Below are 16310 nucleotides of genomic sequence, written 5' to 3'. Positions count from 1 at the left end.
AAGTTGGATCTGGACCTGAAAGCCTGGACTTGTGCCTAGAAATGTTGAACAAAGGAAAGTGTGAATGAGTCATTTGTGGAAGTGAAATGAAAGGCTTCCTTGGTGTGTGTTTTTGTGGCACACATTGATTTGCATTCTAGTCACATACTCTCTCTCTCTTTTTAAGTGCTTTATTATTCTAGCATAATTATTACAAAGTCAAAACAAAACATTGCAAATATACACATATACACAAAATTTTAAATACAGTGGTGCCCCGCAAGACGAATGCCTCGCAAGACGGAAAACTCGCTAGACGAAAGAGTTTTCCGTTTTGGAGGTGCTTCGCAAAACGAATCTCCTATGGGCTTGCTTCGCAAGACGAAAATGTCTTGCGAGTTCCTGATCCGATAAGCCGCTAAAAGCCGCTAATAGCGCTAATCCGCTAATCCGTCAATGGGCTTGCTTCGCAAGACGAAAAAACCGCTAGACGAAGAGAATCACAGAGCGGATTCTTTTCGTCTTGCGAGGCACCACTGTAATTAAATAAACTTCTCCAACGCCGGGTTTGCCTTGAGATATCAGGAGCGCAGATCCCCACCCAACTGTAGGTGTGCTGTTCCGGAAGTCTCATACTCACTTTTTAATATTTTGCTGGAAACCCAGCCAGATGGGTGGGGTATAAATAAATTACTACTACTACTACTACTCTTAGAGCTATAGGAGTTTTCACTTGCATCCCCAGTCTTTTTGCTTGGGACAAGAACTGTGCAACTGACTGGTCCTGCCCCACTCTTTAAAAGGAGAGCGGGATGGGTGGGTCAACTGTTGGGCCAGTAATGCCTCGCCATATAGCAGGTGAATATATTTCCCATAAACATGGCAAGGAGATTTTGTGCTTGCATTTTTCACAATGCAGAAGGAAACCCAACCCTATAGTAGAGTGTCATTGGCATATTGCTGACAATGTACTCCAAACCTCCAAACTCTTTGCACTACTTCTACCAAATCTTAACGTGAATCCTAAAATGAATAACTGAATCCTATGATGATAGTAAGATAACAAAAAAGTGTTATGATCCAGGGTAAAAGCTCGACTATGTGGTTCTAATGAGTGAAATTCTTGATGTGAGGTTATTGTGGCTGCCATGTGTCTTGGTCGCTTGGAGGAATGAGTGAGGCTGTGCTGGGCATGGGCAAGATGCTTCTGTGCTTCCTGTGGTCATCCATGGAATGGGTCTGTTACTGGCAGCATAATTGAATATAGCTTTATTTGTGATACAGGAATAATTTGCTCTGCTGGATGTTATGAAACAGTTGCTGGTGTTTATTTTAGCAGAGTACCAAGGTTTAAATTCTGTCCTCTCCAAAATATCAACAGTAGCTTTTTTATTTATTTGTTGGGTAAACACTGTTTTCCTTGCTAGGCCTTTTATCTGGCTCCAATAGCAGTTTTCCTTCTCCACATATGTAATTAAGCAATACCGCTGCAAGCAATTCTGCTCCAGGGATTCTGGAACATTGGGCAGAATACATTCTCATGGACCAGGTTTTATCATTTTAGTCCTCAATTATATATGCCACAACTGTTCACCTCTAGATTGGTCTACTGCGCTGCACTGCACTTTGCATGGGGTTGCCCTTGAAGACATTTTGAAAACGTCAGCTGGTCCAAAATGCAGCATACAATGTTAAGATCAGCAGAGAGGTCTCTCTTGGTAGTTCTGTCACCCTCAGGAGCAGGGAATGGCAGCCTAGTAGTGGGCTTTTTCTGTGGCAGCCCCACTGAGGTACATCATCTGCAAAGCTTTGTCCCTATGCTGAAGATGTATCCCTTTATTCTCACCTTTGATAGTTGAGGTATTTTGTTTTATCAGTCCCACCTCTTCCGTCAAATGTGTACTGCTCTGTTTTCACTGGCATGATTTGGCTTGCTTTTGCAATGCTAATTTTTTCTCTTTTTTATTATTATGATGCTGTAACTGGCCTTGGGACTTGACAGAGTAGGAATGGTAAGAAATCTTAAAATGTCCCCCATTTCTTGTCTTTATAGCTAAGTAAGAAATATGGGAATATTTATAGCCTGCAGAACTTCTGGACAAATGTGGTGGTGCTGAATGGTTACAAGGCTGTGAAAGAAGCTTTAGTCCATAAATCAGAAGATTTTGCTGATCGCCCCTTCTTTCCTATCTACAAACATCTGGGATACGGAGAAGTCAATCAAGGTATGTCTGGAGCCCCAAGTTCCTGGAGAAGATGAAAGGGGTTGGGAGTCCCCAGCCACCGCTTGTCACGCTAGCATTGAAAATGTGACCCCAAGTCCCGTTCTCTTAATGCAAAGTTGCACTTGGAGGCTGTGGGGTATTCAGCATTTTCCCTAGAGACCTGTTCAGAATCTACTTATGCCCATTTCAGTGCATAAATCAAGCTTTTGAAAGGGGCTGTCATGACCCCGGACTCCTATTAGAAGAGACCTGAAAACTGTGAGGACAGAGATACAGGATCCTTGAAGCTCCCCAATCAGCAGTCGTTCAGGAGAAGCTTTCTCCACCTTCTTGCTAAGCCCAGGTTCCACAGGAGACCTATCCATGCCAGAACACACATCTGTGTAATAGATTACAGATCTGTTCCAAGCAGGGACTTCTTATATACATCTGCCCTGTATGACAAAACCATCCATGTTGGAGCAACTCTTCCAATTCCCTACTTCTCAGTGAAACTGGCAAACAGTTTATACTGATTTGGGCTTCAGAGGGAGGGACTTCTCTGTGCTTCTCTCTCTCTCCTTCCTGATCAGCCCTTTGCCAAAGCCAGTCAGAATGGCCCCACATGCTTGCGGGGAAGGGGCCCTGTGTAGTTACATTGTGTATTTAATGATAAAAAAATTTTATATACTTTATAGTCCCTTTAGGTACTTGTACAACACAACTGTATATTTTTATAATTTTAAATAAAATCATTTTAAAATATTGTTATTGTGATCTGCTGAAATGCTTGTACACATAACGCACATAATTTTGAAATTAAAAAAGATATTGAAAAGGAAAAAATGAGGTCATGGCTTCAGTATATATTCATATAGTTCAGGTCAAAGTGTTCTTAGCCATAAGACTATGGCATAACTGGTATAAGCAGATATCAGAGCTACTTAGGTTCTTTCTTGTGGTAATTTATCTTTTCAATGCCAATATTATGGGATAAAGTATTTGTTTATATCTATGTACCTCAAGAACCGTCCCGAACTTTGTGTTCATAATCTGAGGCCCTTCTTCATGTGCCTCCTCCACGTGAGATCTGGAGGGTGGCAACAGGGGAACAGGCCTTCTCTGTAGTGGCTCCCCATTTGTGAAATCCTCTCTCCAGGGAGGTGCATTTGACACCTTCAATATATATTTTTAGACATCAGGCAAAAACATTCCTTTTCAACCAGGCCTTGGGCTGATTAATATTCTACAGCCTTTTAAATGTGACTGCAAGAAGTGAGGGTTATTGTTTTGCTGTTTTCTTTTAATTTTTTTTAAAAAAACATAATTTTTATTAACATGCCAATCATATCACATTATTTCAAATCACATTAATTCCAAATTATACAGCCAAATTTTTCAATTTTTGGGGGGTACCCATACATCAAGCTCTGAACGAGGATCCAAACATCACTTCTATTACTGCTTTAATTAAACAGTTCTATCCAGTTCTATCCAGATAGTCTCTTTATTACTTTCTTCATCTTCTTGTTGTCATATATTCCTTTCTTTGCGATCTCTGATAATCTTCAGGCAGGTTGGAAGCAAGGTGGAAAAATCGAAATTAGAGACAGAACTGTTAGAACCAAAGACTAAGGTACTTTCTTTTTTTTCTTTTTTTTATAAAATTTTTATTGGTTTTACAACATTTTTAAGAAAAACAGACAAACACTAAAAATGACAAACATACACGTATAGTTTCAAACATATTTTCATAAACCTCTTTTCTTGGACTTCCCCATACCCCCCCTCTCTGCATCCCAATGTCCATAGTTCAACTAGCAACTCCCAATTGTTACTTTCCAATCTCTATCATCTTAGTCCTCTTTTATAATCTGACCTTATATCCCTGTACCCCTTTGTTTCTGGAAACCACGGCATTTTAGCATTCATTAAGTTTATAGTAGTCCTTAAGATAGCTTTTGAATTTTCTCCATTCTTCTTCCACCGTCTCTTTTCGTTGGTCACGGATTCTGCCTGTCATCTCGGCCAGTGTCATATAGTCCATCACTTTCATCTGCCATTCTTCCAAAGTGGGTAAATCTTGTGTCTTCCAATACTTTGCGATGAGTATTCTTGCTGCAGTTGTGGCATACATGAAAAAAGCTCTATCTTTCTTTGTCACCAATTGGCCGACAATGCCCAAGAGAAAGGCCTCTGGTTTTTTAGGAAAGGTACATTTAAGTACCTTTTTCATTTCATTGTAGATCATTTCCCAGAAGGCCTTAATCTTCGGGCATGTCCACCAAAGGTGATAAAAGGTACCTTCAGTCTCTTTACATTTCCAACATTTGTTATCGGGCAAATGATAGATTTTTGCCAGCTTGACTGGGGTCATGTACCACCTGTATACCATTTTCATAATGTTTTCCTTTAAGGCATTACATGCCGTAAATTTTATACCGGTGTTCCATAACCATTCCCAGTCAGCTGACATAATGTTATGTCCAACATCCTGAGCCCACTTAATCATAGCCGATTTAACTGTTTCATCCTGTGTGTTCCATTTCAACAACAAGTTATACATTCTAGATAAATTCTTAGTATTGGGTTCTAACAGTTCGGTTTCTAATTTTGATTTTTCCACCTGGAAACCGACTTTCCTATCCTGTTTAAAAAATTCCATTATTTGGCGATATTGGAACCAATTTTCTACTTTATGCTTCAATTTCTCCTGACTTTGTAGTTTGAACTTATCTCCATCCCGTTCTAAAATTTCCCAATACTTCGGCCATCCGACCTCCATATTGAGTTTCTTCACTGCTTTAGCCTCCACTGGTGACACCCATCTAGGGGTTTTGTTTTCCAATAGATCTTTATATCTTATCCAAACATTAAACAATGCTTTTCTGACAATGTGATTTTTAAAGGCACTGTTGACTTTATCATACCAAAGATATGCATGCCAACCAAAAGCGTTATTGAAACCTTCCAGATCCAAGATGTCCGTGTTCTCGAGGAGCATCCATTCTTTGAGCCAGCAAAAAGCTGCTGCCTCATAGTACAATTTTAGGTCCGGCAGGGCAAAACCCCCTCTTTCTTTAACATCTGTCAATATTTTAAATTTAATTCGGGGCTTTTTGCCCTGCCAGACAAATTTCGAGATATCTTTGTGCCACCTCTTAAAACATTCCATCTTATCAATAATCTGCAAGGTCTGAAACAAAAATAACATTCTAGGCAATACATTCATTTTAATTACTGCAATTCGGCCTAACATTGACAGTTTCAAATTTGACCATATTTCTAAATCTTTTTTAATTTCTGACCAACATTTTTCATAGTTGTCCTTATACAAATTCTGATTCTTAGATGTTAAGTAAACCCCTAGGTATTTGACCTTCTTGACCACAGTCAAACCTGTTTCCTCTTGAAATTTCTCCTTTTCCATATCTGTTAGGTTTTTCCCTAAAACTTTGGTTTTTTGCTTATTCAACTTAAATCCAGCTACCTGGCCAAACTGTTGTATTATTTCTAAAACCTTTTTCGTACTAGTGTTTGGCTCTTGCAAAGTCAATACTAGGTCATCTGCGAACGCTCTTAACTTATAATGTTTAGCTCCGACCTGCACACCTTTGACCTGCTGGTCATTTCTTATCATATTCAGCAACACCTCCAGAACTGAAATAAAAAGTAATGGGGAAATCGGGCACCCCTGTCGTGTTCCTTTTTCTATCTTAAGTTCCTCAGTCACAACATTGTTTACAATCAGTTTGGCTTTTTGTTCAGAATATATTGCAGCCATACCATTCTCAAAACCCTGACCTACCCCCATCCCATGAAGATTCTTCCTCATAAAACTCCAAGAAATATTGTCAAAGGCTTTCTCCGCATCCACAAAAATCAATACTGCTTTAGTGTTTATATTCACCTCTAGCTTTTCCAAAATATCTATTACATTCCTTACATTGTCTGCTAGATGTCTTTTAGGGAGAAAGCCTGCTTGGTCTTTATGAATCTTCTCCATCAAGACTCTTTTGAATCTTTTTGCCAAAATGTCTGCAAAAATTTTGTAATCCACATTGAGCAGAGATATTGGGCGGTAGTTCTTAAGTTGGGTCTTTTCAGTCTCTGACTTTGGTATGAGTGAAATATATGCCTCTTTCCACGATTCAGGTGCCTTTTTTCCCTCAAGGATCTCATTACAAACTTCTCTTAGTGGTTGAGTCAACCATTCCTTCAGCGATTTGTAGTATCTGGAAGTCAGTCCATCTGGTCCCGGAGATTTGCCCAGTTGCATATTCTGAATGGCAGCCTCTACCTCTTGTTCTGAGATTCTCTGGTTCAAATCCATCTTACTTTGATGAGAGATGTTTTGTAGTCCATATTTTCCGAGGAATTTGTCTATATCTTCTTCATTTTGCGGGCCTTGGGTGTAGAGTTTTTTAAAATAACTTAAAAAGCAATTTCTGATTTCATTGGGTTTGGATATGTTCTTTCCATCCACCTCTAGGCTTGTAACTGTATTTAGTTTCTGCCTTTTCTTCAGTTGCCATGCCAAAAGTTTGCCACATTTATTTGCTGATTCAAAAGTCTTTTGCTTCATTTGCCTTATCTTCCATTCAATCTCTTGGTTCATCAATTCCATATATTGTGTTTGATATAATTTGATCTCTCTTAAAATGTCCTGAGACTTTGGTTTTGTTCTTAATTTCCTCTCTCCTTCCTTTATCATTTCCAGAATCTTCTCTTTTTTCTCATTTTGTTTTTTCCTCTTTATTGAGTTTTGTTGAATCAAAAATCCTCTCATCACCGCTTTACTTGCGTCCCAGATCACTCTTTTCTCCACGTCGGTCCTCAAATTTATTTCAAAATAGTCTTTTAGGGTCTTTTGGGCCTTCGTGAGAATCTCCTTATCTCGAAAGAGGGTGTCATTCATTCTCCATCTAAATTGACCAGTTGTTGTGAGTTTCATCTCCATCTTCACGGCGTTATGGTCGGAGCAAGTTTTTGGGCAGATTTCCACTTTCTTAATCTTTGGAGCCATTCCACTAGTAACCCAGATTTGATCGATTCTGGTCCAGGTCATCATTGCTTGGGAGAAAAAGGTTCCCTCTCTCTCCAGAGGATTCCTTGTTCTCCAAATATCTATCAAGTCCATGTTTTCAGTCATTTCGAAAAAAGTCTTAGGGAGTCTCCCTTCTTTGGTGACTGTAAGTCTTTGTGCCTTATCCATATTGGTGGAGACCACGCCATTCATGTCTCCCATAATTATCATATTGTAATCCAGATAGTCCATCAAAGTTTCATGAAGTCTCTTAAAGAAGTCGGATTTGCCTTCATTTGGTGCATAAATTCCAACAACTAAGAATTTTTCTCCTTGTACTTGTATCTCCACAGCCAGATATCTCCCTTGTTCATCTTTAGATATCATTTTTGGAGCCCATTTCTCCTTCACATATATTACAACTCCTCTCTTCTTAACTTTGTCTGATGAAATAAATTCTTGTCCTAGCCTTTTGTTTGAAAGTAATCTCCTGTGGGCTCTGGTTATGTGAGTTTCTTGTAAGCATATCAAGTCCAATTGTTCTCTATTCAATATATGAAATACTTGTCTTCTCTTCAAAGGCCCATTGAGCCCATTACAATTCCAACTAAGGAATTGCAGAGCCATCTTGTTATTTTCCTAAGGCTCCTCCAACAGCTCCAAGTTGTTGCTCTTCTTCTGATGGTGGTGGTTTTTGTCCAAACGAGAGATTCAGGATATCCAGTGCTCTCCTCTGTTCTGCAAGTGCGTCCACAGTCCCCTTCTGTAAGTCCTCCTGGTATCTTGCCAAAAATTTGTCTTTATCTTGAATTGTCTTTATTTTCACTTTCTTTGCCTTGTAGTCGAATGACAGTCCTTGTGGGAACTCCCACCTGAAACGAATAGAATTCTTCTTTAGCAAGAGAACCAAGTCCTTGTAGAAGTTTCTTAAATCCAAAATGTATTTTGGGATGTCTTTAAAGATCTGTACAGCTGAATTTCCAATTTGCAAGGCCTTTTCAAAGTGTAATCCTAGTATTTTGTCTCTTTCCTCCTTGGATCTGAGTGTAATCAGACAATCTCTCGGTGTCTTTCTGTCTTGCTTTTTCCCCAGTCTAAAGGCAGTCGTAATTTTGAATTCGTCTTCCTCAAGGTCCCAGCAATCCGCAAACTCCCGTGTCAAATATTCCACAAGGCTGTCTCTTTCATTCTCCGGAATCAGTCTTAATTTTAAGTTTCTCTCTTTCCTCTGTAACTCCCACAAGGCCAAAGTTGCATCATGCTCATAGACCTTCTTGGCAAGCGGCTCTAATTTCTCCTGTGTCTCTCCAGCAGTGGCTTTGGCCTCTTCGGCAATTTGGCGCGTGGTGGCGTTTTCCTCTACCAATTTATTTATAGATTCTGTATTCTGGTTTAATCTTGCTGATATTTCTGTTAATTTTTGTGTGTTCTCTGAAGTCTGTTTTGTCAAAGACTCCAGAGTTTGGTTTATCTTGAGCAGGGCCTCTGTCACAGCTTCCATAGAAACGGCTGCTCCTTTGTCTTGACCTGTTGTTCCTGCTGATCCGGCTGTTGCGCCTGAGATTGAGCCTCTTTTCTTTGCCTGTTGCAGCTGCAACTGTTGTTGTTGTTGTTGTTGCTTGATCTTGGCTCTTGTGACTATCTCTTCTTGTGGGCCACTCATGTCAAGGTCAATTCCCACGGGATTTATTCTCCCTTGGAAAATTCCACTGTCTTAAGCCGTGCCGAGCTTTACTTTATCCTCTAGAGGGAGCAAATCAAAATGGCCATAGAGCAAAATTTCCAAATACAAAAACAAAGGAGACAGTCCAAGAAGTAAGAAAAAAGGAAATTAACACAGTCAAAGTCAATGTTGCTAAATGCTTATAACTTCAAATTGCCACAGTTGCCCAATTTATACTGTTTCTTCTTATAATATACAGTAGTCAGGCACTGTGGAAACTTTGTATCAAAGTATCGCTTCACAGGAAAAAGTCAGTTCAGTGTACTGAAAAGGCAGACCGTTTCGTACTTTCAAATAGATGAGACAGCAGAGGTTTTTTCCCCCAAATAAATCATGCAGTTATTGGTCAGATTCACCTCCCCTCTGCCCTGCTTGCTAGAGGGGAGATCAAAGGTTTAAATGTCCGGTTTAGCTGATCAAAGAGCGGGTTTAAACGGATGCAGGTTTAGAGCTCCGTTGCTTTCGCTTTCATGCAGTCGGGGGGAGGCAGACTTCCTTTGTTTAAATCTCCCCCGTTTTTAGCCCAATTTTTAAAATTCAAAGAGTCCCGGTTATTTTTCAGCTCTTACTCACGGGGAATCAGTCCAAATTTTCTTTTCAGGAAGGAATCGGCGCTCTCCGCTTATGGCGACGCGGCTTCACTTCGCAGGCTGGGTAGCGACTCTCAGCACCGCGCTCACTCCCGATGTCGATCCGTAGCCTTTAAAAAGGCTCTTTCACGGTACCGGGGGGCGCAAAGGTGCCCACCGAGTCTCCTTGTTCTCAGGCTTCAGCGCCTGGGATTTTAGGGGTCCCCCGCTTGCCGTAGCGGGTAAGACCCGAACTTGCGAAGCAGTCCTTCTCCGGAGCTCGGAGCTAGGACCGCCATTAAGCGCTGGCACCGACCGGAAGTCCAAGACTAAGGTACTTTCGAGAATGTATAATTTGCTGCTTAAATGGAATACCCAGGATGAGACAGTTAAATCAGCCATGATAAAATGGGCTCAGGATATCGGACATAACATCATGTTTGAGGACTGGGAAAGGTTATGGACCACCGGAATAAAATTCACGGCATGTAATGCCCTGAAGGAGAACATTATGAAAATGATATATAGGTGGTACATGACCCCAGTCAAACTAGCAAAAATATATCACCTGTCTGACAATAAATGTTGGAAATGCAAGGAGGCTGAAGGAACATTTTTCCAACTCTGGTGGACCTGTCCAAAAGTGAAGGCCTTTTGGAAAATGATCTATAATGAGTTTAAAAAGGTATTTAAATATACCTTCACAAAGAAACCGGAGGCCTTCCTCTTGGGCATTGTCGGCCAGAAAGTGTTGAAAAAAGATAGAACTTTCTTTATGTATGCAACTACAGCAGCAAGGATACTCATCGCAAAGTATTGGAAGACACAAGATTTGCCCACACTGGAATAATGGCAGATGCAATTGATGGATTACATGGAACTGGCGGAAATGACTGGCAGAATCCGGGATTTGGGAGAAGAAACAATGGAGGAGGACTGGAAACAGTTTAAAGACTATTTACAAAAACAGTTTAAGTTGTATGAATCTTAAGAAATTGCACGATTTAGAAAAATATGGTTCCAGTAAACTTAAAGAAAATTTAAGACATATTTAATTGATAATAATAATTTTAAGATAAGAAATGTAACATGTGAGAAGAACAAATAAGGTACGACTCAAGGTAACAATTTGCTAAAAAAAATTATTGTTGAGAACGCAGGGTAAGGGAGATGTGAGGAGGTCCAATAAGTTATACAGAAAAAGGCATGAAAGTTTTCTTTTCTTTTCTTTCTTTTTTTGTTTTCCTTTCTCGATGTATAATGTAGATGTATATGTATGTTTAACATGTGTTCTATGTTTTATAGTTGAAAACCCAATAAAATATTTTAAAAAAACAAAACAAACTTTGTCTGTGTGGGTTTTACACACTCCACAAGTCATATCTCATAGGGATAGCCGCCATTCCCCTCCTCCTTCAAAAGTTTATCTTCGGTCTGCCCTTTAGTTTTCCAAGGCTTGTAAAATATCTCATAGAGGGCTCTGCCAGGTTAAGATCAAATTCCAATCATCATTCACATTCCAATAGTTCTGGTTCACCTCCCCCCGTCTTTCTTAGACAAGCCTGTCTTGCGAGACGCCATTTTAAAACTGCGTCATAGAATTTTTCCATTCTCCGATATTTACCAATCCTCTCTTCATTCATCATTAATTCATCCCACACTGTTTTTAAATTCCTGCTTGTGATTAATAAAATACGGCGATTCCACTTTCTTTGGGGTGGAGGATTATTAATACTCACATAATGCAAAGAAAAGTTTTTTCCTCCACCCCCCTTCTTCACTCCAGACATACCAATCTCTTAATGGCGCTTCGTCGCTTGATTTATTTGTCCTCGCCCGCCGCTTCGATCCCAGAGATCCATTAATCAGCAGTCTTATCTCCCGACCTTTGCTTGATGTATGTGCTTTAGCTTCTTCCAATTATATATTTCCAATTGTATTTTCAAGCTAAAGCGAACCAGCACGCGCAGATTGGACACAGCGTCCGGGAAGAGCCGACTTCACCGAGGGCTGGTGCCAAGTTCATTATCTCTCGAATCCGGGGGTGCATTATGGCCGCCACTGGCAAGGGAGTCCCCCCCATCTCCTTGGGGGGTCGGGAAGACTGCATACTTCCCATAGCAGCCTCTTAATTACCTCGTGTGGGTCGGAGAGATGTTATTGTCGGCCATCTTCCAATGCGCCACCTGGTGGCCCCCCGTTTTCTTTTAATTATTTACTTGTTTTTATTATGTATTCTGTGAACTGCCCTGAGATATTATGATGAAGCGTGGTATACTATTGTTATACACCATTCATATATTTTATATTAATAAGCAGTTCAAGCTGAGGCCTTGCTGTTTGGTTAGCCCCAACAGAAGCAATATGGCTTATTAGGCTGAAGATGGACTCCAAATCCAGCTTCCTATTGGTGGTTTTAACTGTACATAAGATGGGGAATAAAAAACAGGGCTTAGCAGCTGAAGGCCGCAGAGCCAAGGTTCTCACAGCTGCTAATGAAGAGGCAAGAGAATAGGTCGTAGGAGCTGCTTCATGGGTGTCAGGGAGCTGGCCGTCCATGTGTCTTCCATTTCTCACGGTGGCCCTGCCATGAAATTTGTTGGTGACCAAGGGTTATCCAGCAAGGTCTTTAAAATATAATGTACAAGCAAAACACTTTTTTCCCCTCTTCACTTTTTCAGGACTGGTGATGGCACAGTACAATCAAGCCTGGAAGGATCAGAGGAGATTTACCCTCTCCATACTGAGAGACTTTGGAATGGGAAAGAAATCTCTGGAGCAGCTGGTGGTTGAGGAAGCTGAACATTTGTGCTCAGTGTTTAGTTCTAAGGAAGGTGTGTTAAAACTAGGAAAACTGGGAAGGGTGAAGGGCGATACCTTTAAAAAGCAAGTGGAAGATGTAGGCAGATGGTTATCTCCATCATAAAAATGGGTGGGGCATTTCCTATACCGTGAATATTTCCTCCCTCACTACTTTCATTGAGTCTTCGGAGCATTTGCATCTTCCTGGGATCAGGATCAGTCCTTCCTCCAGTTCTGGCATACTGACAAAGTCTTGCTTCTTCTGATGACCTAAGTAATATACTTTAAGAAAAGATAATATTGTACATCTGAGTGTAGGACAGTGATGTGTGTTTCTCTTACTTCTATAAGGTTTTCTTTCCAGAAAGAAAATTTGTGCAATTGGTTGACTTTTCATAAAGAAATTAATTATCAACCACCATAGGGATATAGTAGGCACCCACGGCAAGAGTTCAGATTAAGAATCAGGCTGATTAAGACAGAGGGTGGGTGAATCTGTCAATATCAGTTTGTCTTAGTTTCTCATTCTTCGAATCTTAAGTTCAGTTGACATTTCTGCATCTGCTTTACCACGCCAAAAGCAACAACACCTGACCTATTTTTATGATTTATCATTTAAAAAGCAGCTAACATTTTCTAGGCATTACAAAAGTTTAGAAAATTAGAATGTTAAAAGATAAGAAAACAAGACAGCAACTGTCTGCAGGCTTATAATCTGATAGACAGAGCCCAAGTGGAAAAGGGGATCTTGAGGAAAGAAAAAAACATGCAGACACCAATTTGTAAAGTTAAACCATTTGATCAAGAAGCAAGGGAAACAAATGGTAGCAGGTTTCTCAGCCTCCCTGAGCATGGGCGTAGCCATGATTTTTGTTAGGAGGGGGCAGAACCTCAGATTTGTATTGGTTTGTATTGATTGGGGGGGCAGCTGCCCCTCCTCCCCCCCCCCCGGTTACACACACCTGAGAGAAAAATATTAAGACTGTGTATACTAGATAGGCTTTTGGATGACTTCTCTCTTAGGAATTTCTGTGGATTTAGGAGGGATTGTTCAACACATGCTAAAACAATTGATGAGTATTGGTTGTGGAGGATAGAATTATTGAATTTGTCATTGGAAGGGACCGTAAGGGTCATCTAGTCCAACCCACTGCAAGGTACGAATATTTTGCCCAACATGGGGCTCGAACCAGCAACCCTAAGATTGAGAGTCTCATGCTCTACCAACTGAGCTATACCAGTTGGATGTGTCCTAATATCATTTTTGGGCTATTCTGTCCTTTTCAGGTCAATCATTTAATCCTCACTATCTCATAAACAATGCAATTAGCAATGTGATCTGCTTCCTCACTTTTGGCAATCGTTTTGACTACGAGGATAAGAAATTCCAGAGTTTACTTCATTACCTTGAACTGTCCATGAAGGAAGAAGCTGGACTTCTGCCACAGGTAAGATAAGTTGTTTTGGGGGCAGGGTGATCATGCTTATGCGACTGTTAGATCCTGGGTCTGATTAGTATTTACTACTACTACTACTATTATTATTATTATTTTATTTTATTTTGGCATCAGGTTGTTAATTCACTGCCCTTTTTGACACACATCCCTGGATTGATGCAGAAAGCCTTTTGTCATCAAAAGAAATTAATGGACTATTTAGGTGAGCTTGTGAATGAACACAAAGAAACTTGGGATCCCTCCTCCAAGCGAGACATCACTGAGGCATTTTTGGAAGAAGTTGAGAAGGTGAGGTGCATTTCATTTATGTAACAAATCTTTATAAACTACTACATTTTTAGGGGGGGGGGAATCAAAGAGGTGTACAGAATATATAACCCAATAAAACAAAACATAATACCATTTCAAAAACTGCTTTGACAAAAAAAACTGTACATAGCTGAGATTGCCATTCTGGGAAGACTTGTAAACAATTTATGCAAAATTTGCAATTCATTAGTAGACATCTAAAATAAGGAGGAAGTGAGTGCCACCATGCTAGATGCCCTGCTCCTAGTGATGGTGGAGTGGACCTCAGAAGCATGTGGCACCACCGGGAAGGCCTCTTCAGATGACCTCAGTGACTGAGCAGGTCAATAAGGTCAAAGGCGATCTCTCAAGTAATCAGGTATCAATGTGTTTATGGCTTTATTTACCAATAACAGAACCTTCAACGTGACCCAGTAGCAGGTAGGCAGCCAAGGCAGATAGTACCATTGTTTTAACAAGCATGCTTATATGCTTACGGTAGGTTGCACCACTTAGCAATCTAGCTGCAGCATTCATAGAATTGGGTGGGGTTTTTTAAAATAAATATTTTTATTTTCTAAAGGAAATAATAATAGAGCTGTTGAATTTGAAGGGGTCCCAAGGGTCATCTGGTCCAATCCCCTGCCATGCAGGAATCACAGCTAAAGAATCCCTGGTAGCAGTTGCAGTTTTGGGATCCCCCTTATGTACTGCCTCTCATAAAGCGCACTGCAGTAATCCCGTCTAGAAGCTACCAGTACCTGGGCCCCCATGGCCAAGCTTTCTCTGCCCAGGAATAGTTACAGCTGACATAGCACCTGAAGCTGGTAAAGGTTGCTCCAAGCTACTGAGGCTCCAGCAACAACAGTGGATCCAGGAACCTCTCCAGGCTGTTTACTTCCTGAATGAAACCCCATGCAATTGACATATAGATATGCCAATTGACATATCTCTCAGCTTTGGGAACTGTTCAGCTACAAAGCTTCCATCTTTCCAGGTTTCCATCTCAGTAGGTGATCTAGGTATTCCAGAGTTTGCCTTAGACCTATTGGAGATGAAATGCAACCTGTTAGTTTGTCTTGTATTAGAATATGCCAAGCAATAGGATTAAGCTGGAAATTGCCATGTTACATTTGTGGAAAGAACTGTAGCATGGATGCTCTGCTGGCATGATCAGCAATGGCTGTGTCGCATTGGGAAACTCACTCATGTATATCGCAGCACTATTGCGTGGAATTCTCCAACTGTTCCTTAAAAGAGCTCCTCCCCGTGCGGCGCCTTCTCCTTCTCCCCTGTAATCTTTGTGCTGTAAGTCCTTACCTGCTGCTACACACTCCACACCATTTGGCTAGGTGAGAGTGAGAAATGTATAAAATGATGCTGCCACAGTATGAGCAGTGTTCCTACATGCCTCAGAGGAGAGGGAGAGAACTAGTAGTAGTGTTTTTGGCAGCAACTCTATGGAAGGTTTAATGTGTACTTCAGGCCTCAGGAAATTCCTGGCAAGCGTCTCTTACATTCTACCTGTATACTGTCTCCTCAGAGAAAGGGCGAAAACAGTAGTTTCAATTACCAAAACCTCCCTCTGATGATTGGTGACCTGTTTTCTGCTGGCACGGAGACCACCACCACTACCTTGCGCTGGGGCCTGCTCTACATGATCCTCCATCCTGACATCCAGAGTAAGAGCCACTGCTGAGTATTGTTTTAGGGACCACCTCTCTGTGCATGAAGGTCTTGGGAGGAAGCCCTGCTTCTACCTGCTGAGTCAGATGGATCAAGGCACAGAGTAGAGTTTTCTCTATAATCGCCTTATTTCTATAGAATCCTCTCACTTAGGAAGCCTACCAGAGCATGACAAGGTGAGCTTTTAGAAGGTACTGTAAATCCTTCCTTTTCGCGATAGTTTTCCGGGGCTGGGGCAGAATATATCCCATTTTTGGACTATAAAACGGTCTGCAAGGCAATTCAAAAGCATAAAATAACTACAGATAAGTACAATAACAATATAAAAAGTACAGTAAGCACAATAGCAATATAAACAAGTAGAAAAAAAAGAAAAGCATCAAAGGAGGAAGTAGAATCTATTCAAACAGCAGAGAGGGAATCAGATTAGTATTGATGAGACTGAATATATTGCAGCATTATAAAGCTCAACCAGACTTCCTTTTGTGCTGTGTTTCTAGGCACAGGTTTGTACCTTGTGTCCACATGCTTTTCTTGCCTCAGCACTTTCCCCATTGTATCATTGCAAACAGAAAT

At 40.7% G+C, this 16310-nt stretch overlaps 1 protein-coding gene across 1 annotated transcript in view; it reads left to right on the top strand.

Annotated features, from left to right (window-relative positions):
- The window catches only part of TCF20 (transcription factor 20), a 201662-nt gene that overhangs the window by 179976 nt on the left and 5376 nt on the right, over window positions 1-16310 (top strand). Inside the window, exons 5-9 of the mRNA XM_083462639.1 lie at window positions 2033-2204; window positions 12183-12335; window positions 13591-13751; window positions 13875-14048; window positions 15592-15730. Coding sequence (XP_083318765.1) covers window positions 2033-2204; window positions 12183-12335; window positions 13591-13751; window positions 13875-14048; window positions 15592-15730 — 799 coding nt within the window. The remainder of the gene's footprint in view (window positions 1-2032; window positions 2205-12182; window positions 12336-13590; window positions 13752-13874; window positions 14049-15591; window positions 15731-16310) is intronic.

The sequence above is a fragment of the Podarcis liolepis genome (genome assembly GCF_965112155.1).
Source record: "Podarcis liolepis genome assembly, chromosome: 10".
Taxonomy (NCBI): Eukaryota; Metazoa; Chordata; class Lepidosauria; order Squamata; family Lacertidae; genus Podarcis; species Podarcis liolepis.
This window is presented reverse-complemented; position numbering and strand designations above follow the sequence as displayed.